At 42.2% G+C, this 21,196-nt stretch overlaps 1 protein-coding gene across 1 annotated transcript; it reads right to left on the reverse strand.

Annotated features, from left to right (window-relative positions):
• Positions 1–12,985: 12,985 nt before the first annotated feature.
• LOC103722244 (RING-H2 finger protein ATL67-like) lies at positions 12,986–14,525 on the reverse strand. The gene has a single exon (XM_008812717.4). The coding sequence runs from the start codon at positions 13,922–13,924 to the stop codon at positions 13,256–13,258; it is 669 nt and encodes a 222-aa protein (XP_008810939.3). The 5' UTR covers positions 13,925–14,525; the 3' UTR covers positions 12,986–13,255.
• Positions 14,526–21,196: the final 6,671 nt, after the last annotated feature.

Raw genomic sequence — 21,196 nt, forward strand, 5'->3', positions numbered from 1 at the left:
CATGTCCTGCATCAAACAAAGTTTCTGAAGGCTGAGTTTTGTGCTTTTGGTTGAACTGGACGGGTTTGGAATTCTTGTGTCGTGACATTATTATTTGACAGGAGTAAGTTCAGAGGATAAGTGGAGCCTTGCGAACAAGACTATCATTCTCCCCCCGACGGAAGAATCAGCTGAGCATGAAAGTTCGACGTTCATCTCGCCTCCTGCTCCTGTTTGTACGGCAAATTAAGATGGTTTGGACGTGCATGTAAAAGAGATATCTTGTAAAGTATAAAATAAACAGGCAAATTCATAACAAAGTTAATATTATGTCGAAATATAAACAACATTGCAGGTACAAATAACATGTAACGGTTGTAAACTCTACACGTCATACTATATGGATAAGGACTTTCCATAATGAGTCAAATCGATCGTCTGACCATCTGGCCAGTACAATAAAAATAAAATGACATTGGTGATTCCATAAGATGCATGCATGCCAAGCCATGTAAAGACCTCAGAAGCTGGCATCTGGCATGGCATCATTGCCTCGCGAGTGTAGATAGCATGGCTGCATATCGGAGAACACCCTATCTACATATAGCGATCCAATTGCACCTCAGAAGTTTTGAGGTGCTGCATATCTACAAGCATTGACCGAGAACACCTGCACAAAGTTATAACATACAAATCGGCCTAATTGTATCTATAAAACATGCAGAATTATGTTGGTGAATAAAAATATATGGAAAAGTTAACGCCAAGCAACTCCCATCAGCAACCATATAGAGTCGCTATAGAGTATGTTATGGACATAGGTGAGAGCCATCCTCCAACTAAAACCCAAGCCCAAATCTAAGAATCCCTCAATATAATAACCACATCACCCAAAACAAAAATCAACAAGTCACACATGATAGCCCACTCCTTACCCTGGTGATGGAGGAAAGTGCAAGAGAAGATATAACCAACATGAAGCAGGCAACCAACCAACAACATTGGATAAGAGGGAGGCCAAGGATCAATGGATTGTGGGGCCACCAAGTTGGATCGACTTGCCAGCAGTTGTCGAAAGCTGGCAGGGTCTAGAAATGGGCAAGGAAGCAGAAACATGGGATAAAGAGTGAGTGTTGGAGTAGAAAAGTGATACTCCCAACCCTAATTGATGGCCAATCAGAGCATCATTGAGCTAGATCATCTCACTGTCATCCGAAGAAACCTGGCTAGACTTTGGCATGGAAGCAGATTCACAAGGGAAAGGAACCTCTCCACCTATATACCCACCCAAATCAACCGCCAACTAAAGATGGCAATAGGTCGGGTATAAGTAAGGCTGCAAATGGGTCGGGTTGACCCGTGACCCGTAACCCGACCCGACCCGAATTTGAGGACCCGCGGGGTCGGGTCGAGTACTAAATTTGAACCCGTTCTATTTTTCGGGTTGGGTCTGGGTCAACCCAATCTCGACTCGATCCGATCCATTTTTTTAGGTTAATTTTGGATCGTTTTACTCAAAGACCCGATCCAATTCGACTCGAACCCGAATTTATCCAAAAAAAAAGAAGTTACCCAACCATCCAAGTCAGAATTAGAGACCTATTTGGAACATAAGGTATTTTATGATCTCTAATTTGGATGCCTTGTCATATAATTTTTTTGAGCAGGTTCATCGATTAGGAGATCAAAATTTTGACATTCTACAATATTGAAGATTCAATGAATCAAAATATCCAATATTGTCTAGGACGATACATGATATCTTGGCAATTTCTATTTCTACCGTTGCATCTGAGCCTGCCTTCAACATTGCTTGCAGGGTTTTGAATGATTTTCGTAGTAGTCTATCTTCGAATACAGTTAAGGTATTGATATGCACACAAGATTGATTTCGAGACTTCTTACCTCATCTTGCAAGCTTAATTTCTAGAACATCAATAAATTTTACCATGTACTAGTGCTTTAAAACTTTGAGATTATTAATTTCGTAATTTTTTCATTTGTAGATATTTCAGCTCCTCATACAAAATACAAAGTTGAAGATTACGAAACTGTTGTTGTTATTAATGCTGATGATTAGCTTATGCTGGTAAACGGTAACAATCATCTTCATTATTATGTTTACATTGTTAAGAATATTGTACTTTTTATGCATAGTTAATTATATCTATTATCTTTTTCCATAGCTGTATGGTGCTTATTAACCAAAGCCATGGAGGATAAAGATGCGAAACATTGTTTCAGCTGAGCGGGTGATCTTTTAGCTGTGATCGAATAGATTTTCAGCAGATTTTGTAGAGGTAGTTTTGCCTCGCAGCAGCATTCAAGGCATTTTTGTTCTTTGTAGGTCACTTTATATTGAGAAAACTATGGGTCATTATGCATGTTCTTAGTTATGTAATCCTGAAATTCATTAAACATGTTGTTGATGCTATGATGCATATGCCTGCTTGGCTTGATGTGAACATGATGCTGACGCAACATCCTGCTTATGATCTTGTGACGCAACTTAGCTTTGAAAGGGTAAATGATGTTCTGATTCTGCTATTGGGTCATGAAGGGTCATGAAGGAATTACATGCTAGCATTTCCTGCTTCCTTTTTTTCGTTTCAAAGTTATTATACATGTTTTGAAGAATCGGTGGAAGGCTTACTGAAAAGATGAGAAGCTATTCTGATTCCTTATTAATTACATGATGTGAAGCTATTTTACATGTTTCGAAAGGGTTGTTCTTTGCATATCAGACTTCAGAGATGGTTATGCATAAGGAGAAGTTGTTTCATTTTTCTGAGCAACATCTCGTGATGTTATCAGTGCTTTGATCTTAAAGTAACTTAGGATGTTTTACTACAAAATATGTGCACTGCTTCTCTAACCTGACCCAACTCGATCCGATCCGGATCCGGACCCGAACCCAAATGACTCATTGGGTCAAAAATTATAGTTGTGGATCCGATCCGACCTGATTTTCAATTAGATCAGGTTTGGATCTCAAATTAGAATCCGAACGAGAAACTGGGTCAGGTCGGGGTCACTCAAGACTCGACCCAACCTGACCCATTTACGCCCCTAGGTATAAGTCGAGTAAGAACTATCTGTACTCGTTTCATACTTGCCTCGGATATGAGACGAATATAATAAGATGGGATGGATTGGACGAATCGAACTAGATAAAGCTACAAAAATTATTTTTTTGCATACAAATTAAACTTTTTTATTGCAAGGAGGAGATTTATGAAGAGTTATAAATATTCAAATCGGATTTTAGGCGAGGTTTACCATTACCTGTACTTGCTTTAAATCGCAGGTTAGGCAAAATCCACCATATTAGAATCAGATTGGATTTGATACTCGATGGAACGAACTAAATTACCATTACTACCTTCAACAAGAAATATAGTAGGCTATTCCAAAGAGAGAAATAGTACAGAATAAGTCGACTATCCCACTCCTACTCCGTCTACCAAACAAACCCTAAAGAGGCCCAATCCCGTCCACCAGGCAGGTCCTAGAGAGTTAGTAGGGAAACTCGAAAGTCGAAGAAACTGTTGGCTTTCACGTCGCTGACACAGATCTCACCGAATCCAGCAGACAAAGGTTCATTCCCCTTTTCTGTTTTAAGGAAGATTGAGCTTAAAAGGTCTAACGATGTAACTTCTTCAAAAGCGGTGCTGATGGAGGGATCTGTAATGTGAAACACACACAACTGTGAGCTGAATCAGACGTATGTCTCAGTTCTCACTTGGGAACAAGAATTCTTGCAAACGATGCAAAGTTGTACTGAAGCAACGAGGCCACCAGGGCTGTAATATCTCGACTGCTCGCAGTACAAATCCATCATGTAACTGCTGTTGCTTAGCAGACCCTCTAAACTGATAGAGATAATAAATAGGGTTGTCACTTTCCACCCATTCAAGGCCAAGGACTGCAGCTGCTCTTCCTTCCTAGGTCAAGTTATGAGGTCTAGTTCTATAAGCAGCTCCTATTTATGTATGGCCCTACATATTTCTTATAATCAGCTCTTTCCTCACCACTTGTGTCCACTTTTCCTTTGCCATCCCTCCTCGCTTTCAGACCCTTTCACCCTACCCATACCAAGACCTTGCAATGCCATCTTTAACATTCCCTCTCACTACTGATTCAAAATGAAGCATACAGACGGGAAAAAATGGATGCTAACATGAATGATTTGTTCCATCGGAAGATCCTCCATCCAAAGGAACCGAACATCAGAAAAAGACTTTCCACTTTTCCCCGAGTCTAAAGATATTCTCTCAATCTCAACTCTAATCAAGTTTGCTGAGATGAATGATTTGATGCCAGGAGCCTAAATTCCAATGGTTCATCAGATGCACCTCCACCTCTGCATTGCCATGTTAGCTTCTATTATTAATGACCATACAATGGCCTAAATTTCAAGCTCAAGTTCCCTTCTTACAAGCGGTTCCACAGAAACATTTACATATCAACCCATAACCAACTTCCATATTGGTTTTAAGAAAGGGAAAAAGAAACACAAGTCTTTCCAGACTATTATTAACGGTCACTTCAAAATCCAAGTGATCTTCTTTTAAGAAAAACATCAGCACCCATCAAAAATTATGACACAATAGACATGAAAACAAATTCCAGCTGATTTAAATGAATTACATTATCCAAATGTTCTGGCCTTAGCACTAAACACAGCTAAAAAGCTGGCAGTCTAATAATTCGCAACCTACTCCTATGCAGTCAGAATGACCTTTGTGGAATTCCTCAAATCATTACAAAACATTAAAGTAGACCCTGCCCAAATCTTCTATTAGTACAAGATGCCCATCACATCCTTGCCAGTTCACAGAAAATCTTCAACTTACTACATTGTGGTTTTCCACCACAGCAGTTTCCACTTGATGGTTGTATTAGGTGTGAATCAGGCAGTCCGAAGTAACTCAATACAGAGAGGATTTCAAATAATAATAATAATAATAATAATATTAACCTGACACCCTGGGGCCTTCATTCTTCATGATCAACCAATTACCTGATTTCACTCTAAACGTCTTACAAGAGCACAAATTCTAAAGCTTCATCCAGGCACGTCTTAGCTCAGGAGTCAGGATTTTATGGCTTCTTTTACAGAAGCTTCAAGTGACACTTCGACTTAGCAGTAATGGTTCGAATGCATGTCAAATAAACTTAGGTAATTGTACTCTCATTACCGTTGTAGTCCCAGATATAACATAAGCTGAACCCTAAGAAGTCTCTTAAAAAGTCTAAAATCGTTCTAAGCTCTTTAAAGAATGAAGTTTTATATTAGTTGGTTACAAAATAGTTTATATTAGGAAAGTTTGATTTATTTCCATATGCAGTCCTATTTCAATTGAATATAATTTAGAAGGATCTTAGAAGGGTAATATAGCTTGAACTAGGAAATTGATGAAGATATTAGTATTATTGCATTTAAGTGAAGTTTTTTTATACAAAGGCTCCGGGAAAATCTGAATTATGTCACGAAGATTACTGATTGTATTTGGTTGGTGGAATTCTTGTAGCCAGTTCGACATCCCTACTTTCATCCTTCTTTCCTTTTTTCCCTCCTCAACTCTCTTTTATAACCCTATCCCCCAATTTAAATCAAATTCCATTCAATCATATCCTTACTAGATCATAATTTACAGCATCTTCTTGGTCGAACATTGTGGGTATCCATGCAATGGACATGGGAGGTCAGAACCAGGTGGTGCTTAGCATAACACTATCCAAAGTTAAAGAGATAATCAATACACCTTGTTGAGGCAGGCCTGCGTTCAAAAAGATACTATTTCCAGCACACATCTAGAAGAAATCTTTCTTAAACTAGATCAGTCATTTGAGAAATGGTCATGCTCATGCAGATGATGACACGGCACAAGCAGATCCCATAGATAAGAATCCAGTACATAACAAATATAGCAGATGATGACACGGCACAAGCAGATGTTGAAGATCAACTAGCTCTAGCTAAACATGCTACGACTGAAAATTCAAAAGTCAGTGAAAATCACCAATTAGAAATCTACCAGCAAAATTAGCACACCACAGGTCAAAAAGCCTACGGGCTGAAGACCAGCCGGTGGAACATCCTGTAGCAGAAGAATCTAGGATTTAGAAAAAAAAATGAGTTACTAAAGACTGATTGTTTTTCAAGGAGATGAATACTGGCACATTCCAACAAAAGTTATAATTATTCAGTCAACAGTGAAGATCATGGGCATTCGGTATAATGATCTGTCATCTTTGATAAAACAGATCCAATTGCCTTACAACACATGTTAAATAATCAAGTGCAAAATTGCAGGTTTAGTCCAATCACAATCAGGAAATGGTAGACAGATCACTAAGAGGATCTTCATTAATCCAGACTATTACATCATGGTAATCCAACGATGGATCTGGAAACTACAGATCTTGCAATGACATTGACAACCACAAGCAAATGATGCAGAATAGAATATAGGCTAATTGTGCTTTCAGATATTATGAAACATCTGGTTGTATTACACGTGTTTGTCAATAGATCACATCGCTGTGACCTAGTTCATGTTGGAAATCAAGAGGATTCATCCTCACAAATTACTCTATGAAGAAAAAAATGGAGAGCATTTTAGGCACACATGAATAACTTGTATTCTACTCACCTTTTTTAAAAAACAACTAGAGCACATGGACATTTATAGGCACCATTAGATGGTCTTTTAACTTCTCTAATTGAATTAGTCATTACGCCATACATAACCCCCAAATAAATCTCAAATAACACCTTTATAACTCCATATAACTCCCACATGACTAAAAACCCAAAAGACATGTAACTCCTCACCATACTAATATGCAATTACAGAAAATAAAACCATAAGTTACTAATATTAAAAACAAGTTTAATAACCAACACCCCCACCCTTAAACTTGGTTTTGCAACTCCAAGCAAACTCCTTAACTTGCAAAAAGTTTCACACTTGAGGGGCTTAGTGAAAATATCGACAATTTGAACTTGAGACTTCATGTACTTGAGCTTCACTTCCTTCTTAGCCATACATTCTCTAATGAAATGATACTTTGTATCGATATGCTTGCTGCGCTCATGAAATACCGGATTCTTGGCTAATGCTATTGTTGATTTGTTGTCGACAAAAATCTCCGTTGGTTCTTCTTGTAACATATGAAGCTCCTTCAACAAATACCTTAGCCAAATGGCTTGACAAACACAACTTAAAATTGCAACATACTCCGCTTCACAAGTAGAAAGTATAACAATAGGTTGCTTTTTTGAAGACCATGTAAAAGCTACACTTTCCATAAAGAAAACATATTCCGTCGTACTTTTTCTTTCATCCACATCTCCGGCCCAATCACTCACTATATCCAACAAGTGTGAAGTTAACAACAAGTGAATAAAATAGGCCATAATTAAGGGTACCTTTGATGTAGCGGAGAATTCTCTTGGCCACCTTCAAATGGAATGAAGTAGGAGCTTCCATATACCGACTAACAAGTCCAACCCCAAAAAGAATATCCAGCCTTATGCAAGTTAAATATCTTAAACTTCCAACAAGACTTTTGAAGAATGTAAGACCTACCTTTTCTCCATCTTCATATCTTGATAATTTGACTCCACACTCCACATGAGTGCTCACCGGGTTGCTATCATCTATCTTGAATCTTTTGAGAATTTCTTTAGCATAACCTTCTTGAGAGATGAAAATTCCATCTTTCATTTGCTTCACTTCAATGCCAAGGTAGTAAGCCATAAGGCCAATGTCCGTCATCTCAAACTCTTGAGACATAACTTGCTTGAATTCTTCAAACATACTAGAATTGTTGCCGGTAAAAATCAAGTCATCTACATACAAGTAAACCACGAATATATCTCCATCATCATTGACCTTTGTGTAAAGGGCATGCTCATAAGGACATTTGGTGAACTTGTTTTCTTGAAAATACTTGTCAATTTTGGTATTCCAGGCTCTTGGTGCTTGCTTCAAGCCATACAAGGATTTCTTTAATTTCAAAACTTTATCTTCTTGTCCTTTCACAATATATCCCAAAGGTTGTTTCACATAAATCTCTTTTTCAAGAAAACCATTCAAGAAAGCGGACTTCACATCCATTTGATAGATTTTTCAATTGTTTTGTGCCGCCAAAGAAATAATTAATCTAATAGTTTCCAAAAGAGCAACGGGTGCAAATACTTCATCATAGTCGATCCCGAAACTTTGGTTGTATCCCTTGACAACAAGTCTTGCCTTGTGCCTCTCGATTTCTCCTCTTGAATTCTTCTTTGCCTTGTACACCCATTTGACTTCGATTGCCTTTTGCCCTTCCGGAAGAGTGGTGAGCTCCCAAGTTTCATTCTTCTCTATGGCTTTGATTTCTTCATTCATAGCATCTCTCCACTTCTTGTCTTGAGTTGCTTCTTCAAAGCTTAAAGGTTCACTACTGGCAAAAAAACAAAAACGTGTTAAATCACTTAATCTTTCCGTTACCTCATCCGTGGCATCATATATGTCTTGAAGACTCCTTGTGCCTCTTGGTCCTTCACTTAAACTTGCCTCATTTGATGATGGAGATGATTGCACTTGAGCGGATGATGGAGGTGTTGAAGGTGGAGAAGGGGGCTCCAAGACTTGACTTCCTTGCTCCTCCTCTTCAAAGAAAGGAAAAAAGTCATACTCTTGGAGAATTCCAATCCTATGAACTTGCTTCGTCAAATTCATCATCTCTACTAGTGATGATCTTGTGACTTTTTGAATTGTATAGCTTGTAGCCCTTAGAGCTTGCATCATAATTGATGAATCAGACCAATTTTTCGCTATTGTCATCTAGCTTAGAGCGCTTTTCATCCGATACATGTGCATAGGCTATGCTTCCAAAAACACGCAAATGAGAAACACTTGGTCTTCTTCCGCTCCATGTTTCTCGTGGTGTTTGATTTGGCACACTCTTGGTAGGACATCGGTTGGATAAGTACACCGCACAATTAACGGCTTCGGCCCAAAAATCTTTGGGCATCTTGCTTTTTAACATACTCCGAACCATATTAAGGATGGTTCTATTTTTTCTCTCCGCAACCCCATTTTGTTACGAGGATCTTGGAACCGTTAAAGGATGGTAAATTCCAATTTCTTCACAAAAGCTTTTGAAAGCATTTGATGTGAACTCACCTCCTCTATTGGATCGTATAGCTTTTATATCAAAACCATTTTGTTTCTCAACGAGTGCCTTAAATCTTTTAAATGCTTCAAACACCTCCGATTTTTCTTTAAGAAAATAAATCCAAGTTTTTCGGCTAAAATCATCAATAAATAAGATAAAGTACTTGTTCTTACTAAAAGATGGTGGATTGAATGGACCACAAACATCCGAATAAATAAGTTGTAGTGGTTCCGTTGCTCTTGTGCTAGCTTCTTTTGGAAAGCTTTTTTTTGATTGCTTGCCAAAGAGACATCTTTCACAAAGTTGATTTGGGTGGTCAATAAAGAGCAACCCATTCACCATATCCTTCTTGGCCAATAATTCTAGCCCATCAATATTCAAGTGCCCAAGCCTCAAGTGCCAAAGCCAATTTGGATCTTCAACACAAGCCTTCAAGCATTTAGCAACATCAGTTTGAAGGTTGAGCAAAAACATGTAGTTTCTTGTCATTTTAACTTTGGCCACCAAACTTTTCTTTTGATCTCTTATCGAAAGACTAAGATTTTTCATTTGAATATTATAACCTTTCTCTAAGAGTTGTCCTAAGCTCAAAATATTATTTTTCATGCTTGGAACATAAAAAACATTAGCAATAAATTAATGATCACTATTTTTCAAGCAAATCAAAATTGTACCTTTTTCCTTGATCGATACTTTGAAAGAATCTCCAAAATCCACATTACTGCTTGCAGTTTCATCCAACTCCACAAATTTGCTTTTGTTACCACACATGTGGTTGCTAGCCACATTGTCAAGATACCATAAATCATGATCTTCATTTTCTTCTCCTTTGCATGCCAACAACAAAGTTTGCTCCGTCTCTTCATTTTCAACATAGTTAGTTTCTTCTTCGGCATTTTGAGGACCTCTACACTCCGAAGCAAAATGACCATATTTTTGACAATTATAGCAACGAATTCGAGATGTATCATACCTTCCTCCATTTGATCTCGAATTGTTTCCTCTTCCATGTCCTCTTGATTGATACCATTCTTTCTTTTCTTCTTTGTTGGATGATCCACGACCACCTCTTTCTCGACCACGTCCATTTCCACGTCCACGATCTCTTTCGCCTTTCCAACTACGATCTTCTTTTTCTTTCAAAAAGACTTTTATTTGTAACATTTACTCTAAAGTCTCTTGCTTCTTGACAACCTTCTCTTCATGAGCTTGTAGTAATCCTATGAGTTGATCGATTGTCATGGAGTCTAGATCTTTGGACACTTCAATGGCTACAACAATAAAATTAAACTTGGAATCCAATGAACGAAGGATTTTTTCAATAACTCTCATATCCCTCACATTTTCGCCGTACCTCCTTAGTTGATTTACGACGGTCAACACCCTTCAAGAGTAATCCGAGATTGATTCGGATTCTTTCATATGTAAGGCTTCGAATTCACCACGCAAAGATTGAAGACGAATCTTCTTGACTTTGTCAACTCCTTGATAGGAGTTTTGGAGAATCTCCCAAGTTTGCTTTGAAGAAGTTGCATTAGCAACTCGTTGCAGTATGCCATCATCCAAACATTGATGGATGATCATCATGGTGTTCCGATTCTTCTTTCTTGTGGCTTGTAAGGACTCCTTTTGAGCTGGAGTCAAGAAATCTTCATTCTCCGATTCCGTGTAGCCTTTGTCAACGATCTCCCACAAATCTTGAGATCCCAAGATTGTCCTCATACGGATACACCAATTTTCATAGCTATCCTTGGTGGACCGCGACATTAGAAACGGAAGCATTCCATTTGTCATCGCTATTTCTCACAAGAAAAGTCTTGGCTCTGATACCACTCTGTTGGAAATCAAGAGGATTCACCCTCACAAATTACTCTATGGAAGAAAAATAGAGAGAATTTTAGGCACACATGAATAACTTGTATTCCACTCACCTTTTTTAAAAAACAACTAGAACACATGGACATTTATAGGCACCATTAGATGATCTTTTAACCTTCCTAATTGAATTGGTTACTACACCATACATAACCCCCAAATAAATCTCAAATAACTCCCTCTAAATAACACCCTTATAACTCCATGTAACTCCCACATGATTAAAAACCTAAAAGACATGTAACTCCTCACCATACTAATATGCAATTACAGAAAATAAAACCATAAGTTACTAATATTAAAAACATGTTTAATAACCAACAGTTCAGTTCAAGGCTAGTCCACGGCAGATTGATCATGAGTCATGAACGGCCTGCATAGGTCTTCACCATCCCGCCGCTGAGATCCAATGGTTGAGTAGGAAATTATAGCTTGCCATCATGAACATAAGACCAAATTAATGCAATCTAAGCAAAGGGTGATAAAAAGAATTCAGCCTCTTTTTTTCTTCCAAATTTTTTTTTATACTTGAAATCTGAGTTGGTTCTTGAATGAGTTTTTCTTTGTTCAATACTCCTCAAAGTAAGGATCTTGAACAAGGTTCGCCAAAACCTGTATATGAAAGGGTATTGGCCGGCAATCGGTTTTGCATGGTACAGGTCTGTACCATGCCGTTCTGAGGCATATCAACAAACGAAGATCCAGAGAGGAAGTGGCAGAGAGAGGGAGAAAAGGAAAGAGGAAGAGAGATAGAGATGAAGAGGGAGGGACGAAAGGGGACGGCAAGGAAAACCCTAACCTAACTGAGAGCGAGGGAGAGAGGGAGGGAGCAGGAGAGGATGGGGTGACTTATCGGAGGCGGCGGGAGGCAGACCATCACAATTCGCGACCGGCTAGACGGGCGGACAGTAGGTGGTGTTCGTGAGCAGGAGGGGCCTCTCTTGACTTCTCGAACCAAGCTTGTTTAATAGCCAAGAGAGGGGAGGTTTAAGCGAACCAGCCTTATTTCGTTTAAAGTTCTGAATCATGCTGATTTTTAACTGCTCCAGTTCGGTATACCCCGAACCGGTCAGTTCGGCACTATTCAGCACGCTAAAATCTTGAATCTTGGTTCAGAAACAGATTTTATTAGGATTTTCATTGATAGGTGAGAGGGATGAGGGAAGCTGTTGGGAGGCATTACATTGGAGTACAAGGTAATCAACCCAAAGTTAAGCTTTTGGATTTGGTGGCAATTGTCAAAGCATATCCAACAAACAATGTCATCTAAGCACCCAAGCCGTATTTAGTAGGCAATTAACAGCAGAATCAGAGACTTTTCTCTGTATCAGAATTTAATTTGTCATACATGTTCAAAATTTCATTCTCATCTGCTCTTTTTTAACAAATGAATCAAAGTATGCATTTGATTCTGATGAAATCATATAAGAGATAAAAGGAACCAAATACAGCAGAGACAGCTGCAACTAAGACACCTATAATTATGAACCCTAAGTATGCAAACACTCAAAAATTTCCCTGGAAACTACTCTCTCCTGTAGTCTTCTTGCCCCAATGTATAATGTACATCTAACAACAAAAGAAGTGGGGCTAAATTTAAGATATGCAATCTCCTCTTCTGGTTATCTAAGCTGGAAAGCTAATAAGCTTGTACGGTATAAATCTAGGGGGGAGGCTCCCATGGACCACCATACTTAGGCCCATGGTATCTTAAAAATATCAAAATTTCAACAAGAACAAAATGCCCAAGTGCGCTTAAGATATCCAAGGACCATTTGAGTGAAGATGGCACACTCTCCGAAGGCATTCATCTCGCAGCATATAAAACTTACATTTATGGCTACCATTCACATTTATTCAGAAGAGAGCAAACTCAGACAACAGAACACATCTATAATATTAAATCCACATTGCATTTCAAAAGTAGAGCATTATAATCACACTAACTTGCACAAAAGACCCAAAATTTCATATATATCCATTTCGATGGAATTAACACACAGCCAAGAAACTATAGGGAAAAAAAAAGAATCTAATCAATTGAACACTGCAAGCATTATGGAAATCCTAAAAGCCTAATTAGCCACAAAACACCATCCGCCTCCATGTTGTCAGATCTACCGCAAGGCTTTTGTTTCCCTAATTAAAAAAGCAGAAAGGTATAGGAACGAAGAAAGCCCTAAAATTTACACACGGATGGCAAGATCAGGAACCTGGTGAACGGCGATCACCTCCTCCTCCGGTCGGCGGCGAAATGGGAAAGCGGGACGAGTTCGGATAGCGGGGTAGACAGCGGCGTGGAGACGGGTGTGGGCATCGGCGAGTTGCGGCAAACGGGGCAGGAGGCGTTGAGTCGGAGCCATTCGTCGATGCAGGGAAGGTGGAAGTAGTGGCGGCAGTCCGGCATCATCCGGAGCATCTCCCCCTCCCGGTACTCCCCGAGGCAGATGGAGCACACGGCCTCCCCGCCCTTGGCGGCGGAGAACGGGAACCTCGGGTAGGAGCTGATCGCCGCCGGGTCCAGCCCGGTGGGTGCGGAGCCCCGGCCGCCGCGGCCGCCCTCCTCGCCGTTGTTGTCCTCGTCGTCCTCCTCCTCCTCCTCCGCGACAAAGATTATGCGGGGCAGCACGACGCCGTTGGAGTTCCCGCCGGCGCCGCCCCCGTTAGGGTTAGGATTCGTGCTTCGGGCGCGGGCGCGGCAGCAGACGTAGGAGGCGAGGAGGACCGTGGAGAGGAGGACAAGGACGCCGAGGGCGATGGCGATGGCGTAGCCGAGGCCGAGGTTGCTGAGGTTCTGGAGGAAGAAGGAGGACGAGGAGGTTGGAGGGGAGGCGGCGGCGGTGGCGTTGTCGTCGGTGGCGGCGGCGGCGGCGGCGGAGGAGGGGGAGAAGGACATTTTGGGAAGAGGAGGGGGAGAAGAAGGGGGTTTTGTAGCATGACGGAGAGAAGTGTGGGCGAAACGGGGGGATTTTTTTTTGGAGGGGCGAGGTTGGTGGGTTTCCTCAGCTACTGCATTTAATACAGAAGAGCGGGGTATCAATCAAGAACACCCCCCAACCGTCGGAATCAGTCTCGGGGAGCGGAGGAGGACCACCGCAGCAGCTGAAATTAGAGGATTTTTTTTGGTAACGAAATTAGGGGACTCTTAAAAGCTGGGCTTCCTGAAAACCAACTCATGGTTTCCTGTCCCTTTTCATCTCAGGCTGTGGTCTCTTTTTATAGGATTTAAGAGTAGTTTGGTAGTCGGAGGTAGGGAATTGTTGATCAGTATACTAAGATTTCTCTAAGATATTGGTCTGGGGCTCTGCTCCATCATTTCTATAGTTCTTCTCTCCAACGTGGATATCTATGACCTGGGTTTAAATTACACCCTCATCCAATTTTGGCTGAACTTACCTCTGTCTTATGTCTTGAAAAAGAATATGTAGACCTTCATATTGATGCACTGATGGCATCATCTCTTATGAGTTGCAGCACCTGTGCACAGGGAGCATTCGAGGTGATTTAGTGAAGCTATTGCTATTCTCGTGAAACCATTCTTTATTGTGAATGTGGTGGTGCGCTGATGAGTATTGAATTAAGTTCAGAAAAGAGATTAATAGCTGATAATTCAAGACTTGAGAGATTTGAGTCAGCCATCAAAGATTCTTCACCCAAAAATAATGCAAGTTGTGTCTAAATATTGGATACTTTCAATTTGGGCGATATGCGATGAGTTAATTTTCTTACATTTTTTGTGCAGGTGGTAGAGAATACTAAACCTGGTAGGTTCCATATACGAGACGTGATAAGTAGCGGATTTAAGAGAATGGGAATGAATTTTGAAAATTTCAAAATGGATAGCAGTCGGAACGGGCCAAAGTGTGAAATATTCGAATTGTGTTTGCTAAACCTATTTGATCGGAGATGAAATCACCATGAAGGGACAATAAAAGTTTTTAATTGGCACCAAACGGCACATTGCTAATTACTGAGAAGAGTAATCTAGTCAGCATCTCTATTGATCTAGTGATGAATTGTTCAATCCCTTTGTAAGGAGTTGATACAGAAGGCTCGATATCAGCATAGAGGCATGAAGGAACAACAACCAAATCCACAAGAAGATAAATTACTTAAATGTTTAACTTTAGCTATTAGTATTGCCATGGAACTCTATAAATATTGATAAGATTTGAGCTACAAATCACCTAATATCCTAATTATATTTATATTTGAGCTATCAATTTTTTTTAACTGCTCTCATTGCGTACATAGGTATTTTGTAGGGGTTTTATTGGTGTCCGGATAGAATCTCAAAGGGGCAGATGCTGAACTGCCAAATTAGCCCTATGCTAACACGAAATATGTTGCTAGATGGCACTGGAAACTAACTTTACTTTTAAGACCAGAGTTTTGAACATGTGTTGAGAACAGGTACAAAATTGTCATATCTAATCATGAGATTAGTAGGTTTACCAAACATAAGGAGGGATTTTGCATGCCAATGCTAGTGGATGGATATATTCTCACCTATCTGCTTGAATGCAGTCTTATACATTAAGAACTTGTTTAGTTCATGAAAAAAGAAGGAAAGTAAGTATGGTCAATAGAAAAATGAAGAAAGACCTCTAGTTTGGCTGGAGTTTCCAAATGAGTAAGATGAAAAAGTAGCATTTTTATGGAAATAAGATAAACCCATGAGAGACATGAAAAATCTAATTTTCCACCAGCTAGAAATTGATTTTTTTTTCCAAAACTACTCTTAAGCCATTAAAATCCATAAATAAATTTTTTTTATTAAGAATATAATAAATATTTCACATAATTTTTTAAAAAAAGTAGATAATCAATCAAATATAAGCCACTCTAAATTGCACCATTTTTTTTATAGTCGACCAAGCATGCTAGAATCATTTTTACAGGTATCATATTTTCAAAAATCAAATTTTCAATCAAAATTTTAGAAAAAAAATATTTTGACAAAAATTTTTAGGATCGTCCTCATTTTTAACCTCCTAGGCATTTAGTGCACACCTCCAAATCGCAGCTAGTTTATTAAACAGCATACATACTATGATATCAAAAGGAAATACAAAAATATTTTATTCTGTCAACCATGGCCTCCCCAAAATAATTTCAAAATGCATCTCACTTAGCACTTTGCTGTCACATCTGTCCCATGTTAAATGCGTGAGTGTGGTACATACAACGGATAATTAATTGATCTGACAAAAAAAAAAGAAGACTGGCGGATCCATTGTACTGGATAGGTTTTATAAAAGCGAAATTTCGCTTTTAGATAAGATTTTCTTCCTCAGTAGGCATGCAACTAATTATAGCCGTGCAGCTTTTAGGCATGATTCATCTTCCTCAACGGGCATGCAACTAAAAGTAGCGACGGATTATGACGGTCTCCATTAAGCCGGTGCAAAGTTTAACCACCTCCTCTTTATGAAAGATATCTTGGAGAAACTATTCAATCTTTTGAAGGTCGCATGCATGCATGACTCGTACCGCATCTTGCTTTCCTTCGATCAAGAGAGGGTCTTCTTGTGGCCCTTGCTGCATGCACTTCACCTCCTTGCTCATGTTAGTTTCATTTATGGAGCCCTTCTTCGGTTATCTTGATGAAATTTAACTTAAAAAAATAGATAACCGACAATATTATTCAATATCTTTGAAAAAATGGAAGGGTTAAAGGCTTGACGTTGCATTCTCACCATCACAATGCCACTTATTTCTTGCCCACAACAGTGATACCTACAGCTAAGAACTGCAGATTTTAATTCTTCTAATCCAGGCAGCTGCAGATTAGTCCATCTGATAAGATTCAGCTAGGTCTAACTATGAAGCCTCCATCACAATTATCTATTGTTTCTAAGCAACATTAGGTCAGTAGTCCGATATTTTGAAGAAAACTAATTAAAACCATTTGTTGTTGATATAATGCCTCTTACAATCTCAAAAGTGTCAGATTTAAACAGCTTTATGTTGCAATTTGGACTAAAAATAATAATCATAAGCAACTGTTAAAGGTCTTTTGTCATGTTCGACATCGACTGATACAAGTTGCTAAAATGACAATAAAAGAACAATAATTATGATCTATCTGTCTGAAAAATGGACTGACAATACCTTATCAAATGTGCAACTGAAGAGAATTAAGAGAAAAAGTTAGTCTCGGGGGTGACTGGACAACAGCAGCAACCACATGTGGAACTGCCAGAGCTTCAACTGCACATAATAAAATCATTTACAGTTATTGCTCGAGCCTACTTGCGGACCATCCTACAGGTAATGATCAATCTCTATTTCTATGCCATTCGAGAATGAGATTCAAGTGAGCTCAAGTAACATGCAATTTATAAGGGAACGAAGGCGAGCATTACATGTGTTGCGGTTCAAATTTGGCCCGGGGATGACCACGTCGGAGGAGTCGAGGGAGCCGCCGGTGGTTGGAAGAAGACGAGGGCCACCTCTTGTGTGATGGTGACGGACCTGCAAAAAGCCTCACGGGTGTTTCCGGTGAGAACCCTCCGACGATCAAGTTAGAGTGGGGTAAATTTGATCCAGCCAAAAAAGTCCCTTAGAAGTACCTGACCGGGCTATTTATAGTCCCGAAGGAGAGGCTCAGATGGCAGAGGCACTGTCCGCCCTCATCATGAGGGAGCGTGGCTCTGAGCCAAATGATGCGCAACTAAGGTTGGTTGGTAGCGTGTGGTGCTGTCCGTTCTCAAGAATGGTAAGGTATTGACAATCACAGCAGGGTATGGCCGGAGTAGTCATGGTGTCGTCCTTTGACTGTTGAGGGCCAGCTATGGAGGTGTGGCATGGTGGTGTTGTAATGTACGGCCACGTAGGAGGGTATAGGCACGCACATGGGTGCGGTTGATGAAGAGGCCGAGCTCGTTGAGAGGTCGCATCATACATTTGGCGAGGTCGGTCAGACGGGTGCTAAGGGCAGCTCTGCTCCTCGTGTTCCGAAGTGTGCCCGGTGGAGCGCCCCGAGCTCGAGGGTCGGGGAGTATTACCGGAGTGGGCGCCCCGAGCTCGGTCGAGGCGGGTCGGCGAATATTGGAGATGCCCCAAACTTGGTCGGAGGAGTTGGCGAATATCCAAAGCCGATGGAGCTTTTGGCGGAATTCGAAACCGAGCTGGCTCTGGGCCGAACCGAGGATTCAACCGGTCGGTGTTGGCATTATTGGGCCAAGACTGGGTGGCCTTTTAGCCATGGGCTGGACGATCCATTTCACCTCCCATCATTTGTCCCCCACTTCCGAGATCGAGTTACCCTTCAGCTCGGGCGATGGAAGTAGCCGGACTATTGATCATCCAGCACTTCAGCCCAGTGTTCAAGAAGAGGTGCGTACCGAGCTGGATATGCCTCGGCGCATTTTATGGCTGGGAGCTCTGCGTTGGGCTTGGGTGACTTGAGCCGCCGCATTTTTCTGAGTAGGATCCGCCGTGGGAGCTTTTCGGTGTTTCACGTAGGCATCCTTTTCTGAGGGGCTGCCGAAATGGAACGGAAAGGGGTTGACCATTAATACCCCGTCCCCTGAAGTATCTCGTCTGGCGGAATGCAAGAAGCCGGCCATTAATGCTTCCTTCACCGAAGCGTCTCGCCTGATGGAATGCAAGAGGCCAGCCATCAACGTTTCGAACTTCGGAGTGCCCTCTATAATGATCAGCATTTAGTGCGGCGATTCGGAAAGATTTTGCTGAGGCTATCTTAAGGCCTGCCACGTGGCGAACCCCGGCTCGTCTGATCGTTCAGGCTACTCAATCAGAGCCGCTGTAGCAGGCTATATATAAGGCCTGAGATGGGGGCCCTAGGATTGTTGCTTGATCCTCTCCTGCTCCTAGTCCTCTTCTCTCAGTCGCCATTGCCGTAGTGTTCGAGCTTTCTTCCAGGCGCTCTGGGAGCTTTTCGCCAACCTTCACATCGGGCACTACTTTCACCTCCCGACGGTCATTCTCTTTCTTTTCCTGATCATCTTTTTCGGTGAACTTTTTGGTAGTTATTTTATCCCTTCTTTTGGTCGCTCGGAGAGTCTTTCTTTTTCTCCCTTTTTGTAACCCTAAGACCAAGGCAATGGATTCGCCAACGAGAGCATCGATGTTCGATGTAGGTCCGTCGCGAGCTCAGGCCTCTTCCGGTGTGGGGGAGGTTGAGCTCGAGGTAGGCCCGAGCCCGTATGGAACCGGCTCGCTCATGAGTGACGAGGATCTAGGCTCGGTCCGAGCCCGATTCTTCATTCTTTCGGAGTTCGTCCTCGAGCTCCCGGACCTCGGAGGGTGAGTCACCAACCCACCTAGTGGTTGGGTCGGAGGGTATGTAGATACGCTCCGAGCAGGGCTGAAGCTTCCTTTGCACTGATTCGTGGAGGAGCTCTTGACGGCCTATGGCCTGGTGCCTGCACAGCTCGCCCCAAACTTGTGGAGAATAATCATCAGCTTCCTCGCCCTTTGTCTGGCACATGGTCTGTCCCCCTTGATGAATATCTTCAGGAGTTGCTTTATATTAAAAAGCAACCCTATGGACAAATGGTGGTGGTACTTCTCCCCTCGAGGAGGCCGCAAGCTGTTTGGGGGCATGCCCACTTCCATCCGCGGATGGAAGGATAACTTTTTCTTTATTTTCTCCAAGCAGTCGTGGGGAATTAATCCAACCTGGAGCTTTCCGCTGGCTTCGGCGAATAATAGGCTCCCGCAGTTGTCGCAGTTCGAGCAGGGGGTCTTAGATAGTTTGCTTGGACTGAAAGAAACTCCTCGGCTCCCTGACTTGCTCAGCAAGGAGGCTTTAGTGAATCTTGGTTTGAGCCCAACTCGTCCCGAGGGTAAGAGTAGTTTAGCTTTTTCTTCTTTTTTTTTATGCCAGATTTTGATAAGACCTTTTGTCTCCAGACATTGCAGGGATGATCTTCAAGACCGATATGCTGATGGCCGCGTACAGGAAGAAGCAGGCCGCCCTCAAAGGGATCCGGCCTGAGGGGAGGCCGAAGAAAATAAGAGTTGCCCCTGGCCTCGAGATTGAGCGGGGAGAGCTAGAGGTTGCCACCCCTGCTCGGGTTGGACTCAGCCAAGTCCTTGCGGTAGAGGCCAAGGTGTCCCAGTCGACGGCTGGAAGGGATTCTTCGGTCCAAGCGACGGTCGCACCCGCCGACCAAGTCCCAGAGATCGGAGAAATCGCCCAGCCATTTGGATCAAATCCCGAGCTGGGGAGTAGGCCCAAGACTTCAGTTCCCCCCACGGTCCCGTCGTGTGCCGAGGCTGCGACCTTCTCCGAGATTCCGGCCTTAGTAGGGGTCGAGCCCATGTTTTTCGAGTCCGACGGGGAGCAATTGCGGCATCAACGTCGCGTGCCTAAGGGCGATTCAACCCTCGAGTCTGGAGACGTTGCTCGGGGGCTCATGCGCAGCATCATGCTCCCGCGCGACCGTGCACTGATGGAAGAGGACCTTGGCGACCTCATCCATCACGTTTACTCAATAAGCGTGCGGGTGAGTAACGCGGTCCTTCCATTCCTTATTTGTTTTCTTTGTGAATGCTCGGCTTTTGTTGACACTTTATCTTTTCGTGCCAGTCTCTTCATGTGGTCGACAGGCTAATGTCCAGCATGCTCGTCGACCGGGAAGAGCTAAGGGCGCTCAGGTCGAGGATGGAGCGTGCCGAGCTCCAAGAGCAGGAGGCCAAGGCCTAGGCGGCAACTGCTGCACAGCGACAGCAAGAGGCCGAGGAACGGGCAGCTGCCGTCGAGCGGCAGCGGCGCGAGGCCGAGGAGAAGGCTACAGTCGCCTCGCAGCGGCTTCGAAAAGCCAAGAAGAAGGTACGGACTACCAAAGTCCTGATAAAAGACAGGCTCGCCCAGTCCAAGATATGGAGGCCGAGCATTCTCGGGCTCGCTCCTCTGCTGCAAGCCGCATCTTCGAGCTCGAAGCCGCTCTGGTTAGACTTCAGGGCGAAGCGGAGGAACGGGAACTGAAAATCGGGCGGCTCGAGAATCTAACGGAGTCGTCCGCCCGTGAGGCCGTCGAGAAGTTTCGTTAGTCAGAGGAGTACTTCGCCGAACTGGCGGAAGGGGCTGCTGCTGCCATGGTTCAAGGCTTTGATAATTGTCGCCTCCAAGTCCAGCAGTTCTGCCCTGGAGTCGACCTTAGCAGCCTTAAGCCAAACCTGGATGGAACTGCTG

This window comes from Phoenix dactylifera, chromosome 1 (genome assembly GCF_051530095.1).
Source record: "Phoenix dactylifera cultivar Ajwa chromosome 1, Ajwa_hap1_PhDact_Kaust_v1.1, whole genome shotgun sequence".
Classification (NCBI taxonomy): domain Eukaryota; kingdom Viridiplantae; phylum Streptophyta; class Magnoliopsida; order Arecales; family Arecaceae; genus Phoenix; species Phoenix dactylifera.